This window comes from Thamnophis elegans, unplaced genomic scaffold (genome assembly GCF_009769535.1).
Source record: "Thamnophis elegans isolate rThaEle1 unplaced genomic scaffold, rThaEle1.pri scaffold_342_arrow_ctg1, whole genome shotgun sequence".
In the NCBI taxonomy this organism is placed as follows: Eukaryota; Metazoa; Chordata; class Lepidosauria; order Squamata; family Colubridae; genus Thamnophis; species Thamnophis elegans.
In genome coordinates, this window is record NW_022473813.1 from 1 (window position 1) to 10,435 (window position 10,435).

The following is a 10,435-nucleotide window of genomic DNA, read 5'->3' on the forward strand; positions in this document are numbered from 1 at the left end:
GGAGTGGAGTTTGCAGGAGTTCGCTTCATTGGTTCGGGACTCTCCGAGACTCCTGGCCAAGTTCTGCAGATCTCAGCCTGGCCGATCTCCAAGCCAGATGAGGTCTGTGACCGTAAATCCTCCCTTGAAGGACTTTGCTGGATGGGAAGGAGCAGAATTCACAGTCAATTCATAAAAAGGGGGTTTTGTTGGGACTTCCTGCTCTTGGGAAGCCTCGGTGAGAACAGAGAATTCGCTTCATACGTGGCACCTGGGTTGACCTCAAATCTGTCTTTCTCCAGGCCTCAGCCACGGGCCGGGATGGCATGCTGAAGCTACTTGCCAAAGGGGTGGAAGTCTCCAACTACACCTCCCTCTGCCTCCCCGATGATCTTGAAGAGAGAGGTGTCTCCTCCTTACCCAACTTCTACTACCGGGACGATGGGATGAAGATCTGGGCCGCCATCGAGAAGTGAGTGAACTTTGGATAGCTGTATTCTTTTCCCCCCCCCCCTTCATATTTTATTTACAATACGATAGCAGAGTTGGAAGGGACCTTGGAGGTCTTCTAGTCCAACCCCCTGCCTAGGCAAGAAACCCTATACCGTTCCAGACAAATGGCTATCCAACATTTTCTTCAAGACTTCCAGTCTTGGGGCATTCACAACTTCTGGAGGCAACTTCTGTTCCACTGATTAATTGTTCTAACCGTCAGGAAATTCCTCCTCAGTTCTAAGTTGCTTCTCTCCTTGATTAGTTTCCACCCATTGCTTCTTGTTCTGCCCTCAGGTGCCTTGGAGAATAGCTTGACTCCCTCTTCTTTGGAGCAGCCCCTGAGATATTGGAAGACTGCTATCATGTCTCCCCTGGTCCTCCTTTTCATTAAACTAGACATCCCCAGTTCCTGCAACCGTTCTTCCTATGGTTTAGCCTCCAGTCCCCTAATCCTAATCCAGGAGAAGAAGGAAGGGAAAGGAGGAAGGAAGGAAGGAGAGAAGGGAGGGAGGGAGAAAAGGAAAGGAGAAGAAGGTGGTGTCAAAATAGGCGAGGGATGGTAAACGAAACAACCCGAATGGAATATTACAATTCTATCAACGGAATGACAAATGTATTAGAATTATGAATGTAAAATAAAAAGAATAATAATTATTTGAATGTATATATAGAGAACAAAAAATCAAAAAAACTTTATTTTTTTTAAAAAAGAACCTCCATTAGACATTTAGGGTCAAGAAGGATTCTCCAGGAATTCTCAATTTTTGGAACGCTCTGCCAGATGCCTCCTTCGGGATTGTTGAGTCTGGTGGACCTCCCCTTCCTCTGGGAGGTCTCCCCTCTCTTTGCAAGGTCAGAAGATCAGTAGCTGAACACCTCCAAGGTCCAAAGTGGCGTGGATACATCTGTCCATTTTCTGTTTTCTGGGCTGCGGTCATAACTCCAAGGACCTGTGTGATTTGTTGTTAGTTGTGAAGTTGTGTCCGACCCATCATGGCCCATGGACCACGTTCCTCCAGGGCCTTCCTTCCCATCCCCCAAAGTCCATTTAAGTTCATGCCGGCTGCTTCAGTGACTCCATCCAGCCACCCTCCTTCAATGTCATCTCCTTCTTCTTTTGGCCTCCATCGTTCCCAGCATGAGGCTCTTCTCCAGGGAGTCCTTCTTCCTTCTCCTCAGGTGGCCAAAGTCTTTGAGTTCCCTCTTCAGGATCTGGCCTTCTAAAGAGCAGTCGGGGTTGATCTCCTCTAGGACTGACCAATTGGATGGCCTTGCAGTCCAAGGGACTCAATGCAGGAGTCTTCTTCTCCTCCATTCTTTGGCCTTCAGCCTTCCTTATGGTCCAACCTTCACAGCCATCCATGGCAACTGGGAATAACCATAAACCTTGACTAGATACACTTGTGTTGGCAGGGTGATGTCTCTGCTTTTTAGTCCGCTGTCTAGATTTCCCATCGCTTTCCTCCCCAGGGGCAAGAAATCTTTTGGTTTCTTGGCTGCCGTCCCCATCTGCGGTGATCTTGGAGCCCAGGGAAATGAAATCGGTCACTCCCTCCATTTCTTCCTTCATCGATTTGCCAGGAATGGAGAGGACCGGATGCCACGAATAACCAATAACTCCTATTTTGCTCCTGTCAATTTCAGATTTGTCTCCGGCATTGTTGAATTCTACTACAAATCCGACGGCGCCGTGAAAGAGGATCCCGAACTCCAAGCCTGGATCCATGAGATCTTCACGGAAGCTTTCTTGAGTCGGGAATCTTCAGGTAACGTTTGCTCACCAGCCCTCACCATCCTTGGTCTTTCTCTCTGAATCCCTCAGCTCGAAGATTGAATCTCCATAAGAGGGAAACCAGTTTCCCTCACAGTTCTTTGGTCGGTTCCGCAAAGGAACATTCTGGAACCCGGTTTCCGGAATGTTCCTTTGCTGAACCGACCAAAGAACTGTTGGGAAGAAGGTGCACCATCGAAAGTGGATGGTCCTCATCCTCATTTAACGATCCCATAATCCCTTACGGGGTGGAATCTGAGCAACTGAATGGAGGTAAGCAGAGGGTTTCGTGGCCGGATGCCAGTCCTGGTCGCCAATACGGAGTTTTGTATTGATGCTCCTAGTGCTTTCCGCGAAAAGGAAGAAGACCTCGGCTTGACTATCTTTGTGGTCGGTCCACCAGAGATCGGTGCTTCCCTTCTTTCCACCCACATTCCTGGTTTTCTAGAGAAGTGGAAATTACATGGACAAACCCAACCCTTGGTTGGACTTGTCTCAGAACAGGACATATGGTCCACTATGCCTGAAGTTCTCAGCGATGGAGATGTTACAGGACATTATGTCCCCACGTGTTGTGAGATTTCCATGCTATCACCTCAGAGGGAAGGGAATTAACTCTTTTGTACATGGTGTGGTGTGGATTTTCATCTACCTTGATCTTCAGGAACTGGTCACTGCAGGGTTGGCGACCCAGCAGATGTAGGCCTCCAGTTGTTACTTGAACCCCATGGAGCAATGAATGATCCTCAACCTCGGTAACTTTGAAGAGATGTGGACTTCCAGCTCCCAGAATTCCCCATCCGGCTGGGGAATTCTGGGAGTTGAGGTCCACACCTCTTCAATTTACTGGTGTTGAGGAACACTTCCGTAGAGTACTACCCTGGTTATATATGTTTGATGAGTCCCAACTCATCAAATGATGTTTGAGTCCCCCCCCCCTCTTTAATTAGCAAAGCTGATGATTAACAGAACACCGGGGAAGCTAAAAAAAAAAAATTAATCCAAGCAGATAAACCAGTTTAGAAGCCTTTCAGATACTGGTTTTGGGTGGAGGGTCAGAAGGTTTCTTGGCAAAGTATCAGTTCCTGGGAAGGTGTCTTAGATGCCTCCTTCAGAATTCTTGGCTTCATGGTAGTCCTCTCCTTCCCCTTCTCCTCTTGATTAGAAGGTGTGTGTGCAGGGGTGGGTTTCTTGCCCCATTCCAACCGGTTCGGTTGGAACGGGGCCGGCGGCGTCCTCGCGCACGGGCGCGGCGCACGCATGCATACTACCGTCTGTGCGATGCTCCAGCTGCTCCTGGAGGATCGCGCAGGCGCTGTATGCGTCCTGCGCATGCGTGGAAGCGCAGAACTCGTCAAAACCAGGTAAGGAGCGCGGGCGCGCGGGTGGGCCCTTCGCCGTTCCCAGAAGTTACTTACTTCCGGGTTCGCCGACCAACTGGTTCACAGGGACCGCCGCGAACCGGTTGAAACCCACCCGTGTGTGTGTGTGTGTGTGTGTGTGTGTGTGTGTGTGTGTGTGTGGTCAGAAGTCCCAAAGGTGCTTTTTTTCAAGAAGCCACTGGCCTTCCTTTGTTTTTTCCTTGAAGAGGTTTCGCTTCTCATCCGAGAAGCTTCTTCAGTTCTTCAGAGCAAAGGAGATCCCTTCTTCAGAAGCTGAAGAAGCTTCTCGGATGAGAAGCGAAACCTCTTCAAGGAAAAAAACAAAGAAAAGTCCAGTGGGGGAAAAAAATCGCACCGTTCTTTGGGGCAACCGTGACCTGGATGACTTGAGAATCTCCATGGACATTAAGGGTGATAATTTCTCGACCGATTCTCGTTTTTGGAAAGCTCTGTCAGATGCCTCCTTCAGGATTCTTGGGTCCCGTGGACCTCCCCTTCCTCTGGGAGGCCTCCTCTTGTTTAGAACAGGTTTTGTGGCGATTGTATGACGAAGATCACGCGTCTTCCTGATCGATCCAACTTTGTTGGACAATACCCAACGTCCTGTCCATTTCTCCCCAAAATAGGTATTCCATCCACCTTCGACAGCAAAGCTGAGCTGATTAAATTCCTCACCATGGTCATCTTCAACTGCTCTGCCCGACATTCGGCAGTCAACAGTGGACAGGTAGGTGATTCCTTCAGTGGGTGGGTGGGAGGGTTTTCATTTCTAACGTTCATCCTTCATTCCTGGGATCAAGCATGATCTGCGAGACTTGCTGTTGAGGAGTATTTCCCAACTTTCCGACGTGTGGACTTCAACTCCCAGAATTTCCCAGTCAACCATATAGCGTAACTTTCTTAATAGATGGTGGGTATGCAGTAAGCATAATATATCTTGACTTCAGCAAAGTGGGAAATAAAAGAACTGGCTGGGGAATTCTGGGAGTTGAAGTCCACAAGCCTTAAATCAGGGTCTCAAACCTTGGGAACTTTCCGACGTCAGGACTTCCACTCCCAGAATTCCCCAGTCAGCCATATAGGGTAACTTTCTTAATAGATGGTGGGTATGCAGTAAGCATACTATATCTTGACTTAAGCAACGTGAAGAAAAGAACTGGCTGGGGAATTCTGGGAGTTGAAGTCCACGAGTCTTAAATCAGGGGCCTCCAACCTTGGCCGCTTTAAGACGTGTGGACTTCAACTCCCAGAATTCCCCAGTCAGCCATATAGGGTAACTTTCTTAATAGATGGTGGGTATGCAGTAAGCATAATATATCTTGACTTCAGCAAAGTGGGAAATAAAAGAACTGGCTGGGGAATTCTGGGAGTTGAAGTCCACGAGTCTTAAATCAGGGGTGTCTCGAACCTTGGGAACTTTCCGACATCTGGACTTCCACTCCCAGAATTCCCCAGCCAGCCATGCCTGGCTGGCTGGAGAATTCTGGGAGTTGAAGTCTAGACGTCTTAAAGTTACAGCTACCGAGTGTCCTTCAGCATCTCCTTCAACCTCAAGAAGAGGAAAAGGTGTCTTGTTATACTATGTCCCCTTCTTTTACATCTTGTGTTGCCGGGAAGTTCTGAATATTGTCCTACAAGACAGTGTCTTAGACTCACAAATTCAACCCCACAGTACACTCACACCGGGCTTCCGGGGTTGTTGTTTGGAAAAGACCCAAAAAAATCTTGTCTGACAAAACACACTTGATTTCTAAGCTCTTTTTCTGGGAAGTCTTGACAGCCGAGGGCTGGGTGTGACCGTAGATTAGCATTCCAAGATGACTTAGCCTTGGATTAATGTCTTCACACCTGCTGGTGTCTCATCGTGGTCCAACCTTGCCTTCTAGCCTTAGTTTGATGGCTTCCTGCTGCTGATCTCCTTGGGAACAACCTGGTCTTTCACGTTGAGTTCCCCCATTCCTGCCTTAGATCTTCTCCACTTGCTGTTGTAACTTTGGTAGAACCTCTATACAGATATTGGTGTGGTATCTTCTGTAGAACTTCTAACTTTGTGTTCCTTCTGTCTATAGCCAGGATGCCATCCTACCTTCTGTAGATCTTCTAATTTTGAGTTCCTTGGGTCTATTCCTCATCCAACCTTGGTTTTGAGTTTCTTGTTGCTGATCTCCTTGGGGACAACCTGGTCTTTCACGTTGAGTTCCCCCATTCCTGCCTTAGATCTTCTCCACTTGCCGTTGTAACTTCGGTAGAACCTCTCTACAGATATTGGTGTGGTATCTTCTGTAGAACTTCTAACTTTGTGTTCCTTCTGTCTATACCCAGGATGCCATCCTACCTTCTGTAGACCTTCTAATTTTGAGTTCCTTGGGTCTATTCCTCATGCAACCTTGGTTTTGAGTTTCTTGTTGCTGATCTCCTTGGGGACAACATTGTCTTTCACGTTGAGTTCCCCCATTCCTGCCTTAGATCTTCTCCACTTGCCGTTGTAACTTCGGTAGAACCTCTCTACAGATATTGGTGTGGTATCTTCTGTAGAACTTCTAACTTTGTGTTCCTTCTGTCTATACCCAGGATGCCATCCTACCTTCTGTAGACCTTCTAATTTTGAGTTCCTTGGGTCTATTCCTCATCCAACCTTGGTTTTGAGTTTCTTGTTGCTGATCTCCTTGGGGACAACCTGGTCTTTCACGTTGAGTTCCCCCATTCCTGCCTTAGATCTTCTCCACTTGCCGTTGCAACTTCGGTAGAACCTCTCTACAGATATTGGTGTGGTATCTTCTGTAGAACTTCTAACTTTGTGTTCCTTCTGTCTATAGCCAGGATGCCATCCTACCTTCTGTAGACCTTCTAACTTTGAGTTCCTTGGGTCTATTCCTCATCCAACCTTGGTTTTGAGTTTCTTTTTGCTGATCTCCTTGGGGACAACATTGTCTTTCACTTGAGTCCCCCCCACCCTCCCACATTTCTGCCTTAGATATTCTCCATTTTCTGGACACACAGCCAAGACACTACCCTATCTTCTGCAGAACTTCTAATTTTGAGATCCTTCAGTTTACTATTGGTCCAATTTTGCCTTTCAACCTTAGTTTGATGTCTTCCTCCTGCTCTTCTTGGGGACAATCTTGTCCTTCACTTGTTCCCCCACAATTCCTGCCTCATATCTTCTCCATTTGCTGAATATATAGCCAGGATGCCATCCTACCTTCTGTAGACCTTCTAATTTTGAGTTCCTTGGGTCTATTCCTCATCCAACCTTGGTTTTGAGGGTTTTTTTTGCTGATCTCCTTGGGGACAACATTGTCCTTCACTTGAGTCCCCCCACTCCCACCCCCCACATTTCTGCCTTAGATATTCTCCATTTTGCTGGATACATAGCCAAGATACTGCCCTACCTTCTGTAGAACTTCTAATTTTGGGTTCCTTGGGTCTACTCTTCGTCCACTCTTGCCTTTCATTCTTAGTTTGATGGCCTCCTCCTGCTCTCCTTGGGGACAATCTTGTCCTTCGCTTGAGTTCTCCTCCCCAACCATTCTGACTGAGATCTTCTCCATTTGCTGGATACATAGCCAGGATGCCACCCTACCACCTTAGAACTTCGAATTTTGAATTCCTTGGGTCCAACCTTGGTTTTGAGTTTGTTGTTGCTGATATCCTTGGAGACAACATTGTCCTTCACTTGACATTCCCGCCTTAGACCTTCTCCATTTCCTAGACACACAGCCAAGATACTGCCCTATCTTCTGCAGAACTTCTAATTTTGAGAGCCTTGTGTCTATTCCTACTCCAACCTTGGTTTTGAGATTTCTGTGGCTGATCTGCTTGGGGACAATCTTGTCCTTCAATTGATTTCCTCCATTCCTGCCTTAGATCTTCTCCATTTGCTCGATACATAGCCGAGATGCCACCCACCTTCAGTAGACCTTCTAACTTTGAGTTCCTTTGATCTATTCCTCATCCAACCTTGGTTTTGAGTTTCTTGTTGCTGATCTCCTTGGGGAAAACCTGGTCCTTCACGTTGAGTTCCCCCATTCCTGCCTTAGATCTTCTCCACTTGCCGTTGCAACTTCGGTAGAACCTCTATACAGATGTTGGTGTGGTGTCTTCTGTCAAACTTCTAACTTTGTGTTCCTTCTGTCTATAGCCAGGATGCCATCCTACCTTCTGTAGACCTTCTAATTTTGAGTTCCTTGGGTCTATTCCTCATCCAACCTTGGTTTTGAGTTTCTTGTTGCTGATCTCCTTGGGGACAACCTGGTCCTTCGTGTTGAGTCCCACCATCCCTGCCTTGGAGCTTCTCGATTTGGTGGACACACAGCCAAGATATTGCCCTACCTTCTGTAGAACTTCTAATTTTGGGTTCCTTGGGTCTAACCTTGCCTTTTCATCCTTAGTTTGATGGCTTCCTCCTGCTCTCCTTGGGGACAATCTTGTCCTTCACTTGAGTTCCCCCCTCCCCCCATTCCTGCCTCTGCTGGATACATAGAACCTTCTGTAGACCTTCTAATTTGGGGTTCCTTGTGTGTCGCAACAGTTCGACTTTGCTGCCTGGATGCCCAATACGCCGGCCACTTTGAGACAGCCTCCGCCAACAGTCAAGGGCACGGCCTCCTTGAAGAGCATCTTGGAGACCTTCCCTGAAGTCAACTCCACTTGTGCCTTGTTGTCACTGCTGTCCATCGTCAGCTACGAGCCAGGAGACCTGGTAAGTGCATCAGGAGGCACAGAGGATGATAGCCAAGACAGAGAAACAACAATAGAACATTGGCCTTATGTTCTCGAAAGTGTAGGAATGATGTCCTCTCGGTTGAGCTTCGGGTGCTTATATATGTCTTATATGAAAGTTTTCCGACATGACCCATTTTCCAGATATGTGGATTCTCCTCCCCAAATCCTTAGCAATATCTGCTCTCCTGGTTTTGGAATTCGAACGTAATTTCTAATGCTGGATTTTTCCCCCTTGTGGAAGACTGTGAAGCCATTACCATGGCAGCTCCACTGCGCTGTACAGTAGAAGCCATTCTACAACAGTACAGTAGAAGCCGTTTTAAGGCACAACAGGATTTATCTTAACAGAACACCCCTCCCCCCGAGGGGTGTTAAGGATGTCTTACCCCCACCGTGTTTTTTTCTAGAGATTATTAATTCTGTAGTCTATTCTATTCTATTCTATTCTATTCTATTCTATTAATTCTATATTTTATTATTCTATTAATGCTATATTTTATTATTTTATTCTTTCTATTAATTCTATATTTTATTATTCTATTCTATTCTACTATTCTATTCTATGTTTTATTGTTCTATACTATTCTATTAATTCTATATTTTATTATTCTATTCTTTGTATTAATTCTATATTTTATTATTCTGTTTTGTTCTCTTCTCTTCTATTCTATTGTATTCATTCTATATTTTATTGTTCTGTTCTATTCTATTCATTCTATATTTTATTATTCTATTCTATTCTATTCTGTTCTGTTCTATTAATTCTATATCTTATTATTTCTATTCTATTCTATTCCATTCTATTCTATTCTATTCTATTCCAGACTATTCTATTCCAGACTATTCTAGACTATTCTATTAATTCTATATCTTATTGTTCTGTTTTGTTGTATTCTATTCTATTCTATTATTAATTCTATATCTTATTATTTCTGTTCTATTCTATTCTATTCTATTCTATTCCATTCCATTCCATTCCATTCCATTCCATTCTATTCTATTCTATTCTATTCTGTTCTATTCTATTCTGAAACAAGCTCATCCTGGGGATTTGAAGATCTGCTGGGCAGCCCCCCCCAGCTGACGTTCTCCCTCTTTTTCCTCCTTCCAGAGACCTCTGGGCCACTACCCAGAAGAACATTTCACTGAGGAGATGCCCAAAAACCTCATTGCCGATTTCCGGAAACGCCTGGCGGTCATTTCCGAAGAAATTGAGGAGAGGAACCAAGCTTTGCCCATTGGCTACCACTATCTCGACCCTTCGCTGGTGCAAAACAGCGTCTCCATCTAACGGCCAAGCCCCACACACCGCCGAAGGCAGAAGAAGCGAAGATGTTACCTGGAATTTGATCACGTTTTTTGACCGTCGCGGGGAAAAACCATCTTCTTTTCTGCCAACAAATTTTTAAAAAAATAGGTGGGGGGGGGGACGAAGACTAGAGAGTGAGGGAAATTGGGCTATTTTTAGGTGGGTCCTTCAAGGGGGGAAGGATGGGTTGGTGGGTGAACCAGAAGCGATTGCAAGAAATCCCCAAATGTTGTCTCCGGAATAAGGAAGGAAAAAGGATTGTATCCCTCGCGGAAATGAATGCTTTTGACTTCCGGAAACTCAATCCAACTGGTTCTCTTTTCTTTTCTTTTTGTTTTCATGTTTGATAGTTGGTAGTTGCAAAGTTTAGACCATGAGGATTAGAAACACTAGTTTAGTCATCATAAATAATGCCGTGATGCCTGGTAGTTGCAAAATTTAAGCCATGAGGACTAGAAACACCAGTTTAGTCATCATAAATAACATCATGATCGCCTGGTAGCTGCAAAGTTTAAATCATGAGGACTAGAAATACTAGTTTAGTCAACATAAATAACAAGAAGCGTCATGATGTCCCTCTAGTTGCAAAGGTGGAATCATGAGGACTAGAAACACTAGTTTAGTAATCATAGATAAGGTCGTGATCGCTTGGTAGTTGCAAAGTTTAAATCATGAGGACCAGAAACACTAGTTTAGTCATCCTAGATAACAAGAAGCGTCATCATCCACAGATCAGTAAATTATATTCCATGTTGCTTTGATATCTGCATATTT

General features: G+C 45.4%; 1 protein-coding gene across 1 annotated transcript; it reads left to right on the plus strand.

Moving 5' to 3' along the window:
* Positions 1-281: 281 nt before the first annotated feature.
* LOC116523470 (hydroperoxide isomerase ALOXE3-like) lies at positions 282-9,740 on the plus strand (the record flags this gene model as incomplete). Its single annotated transcript, XM_032238587.1, has 5 exons — positions 282-451; positions 2,119-2,240; positions 4,254-4,354; positions 8,159-8,329; positions 9,464-9,740. Coding segments are annotated over 5 exons (744 nt in total), but the record flags the coding sequence as incomplete, so codon positions are not given.
* Positions 9,741-10,435: the final 695 nt, after the last annotated feature.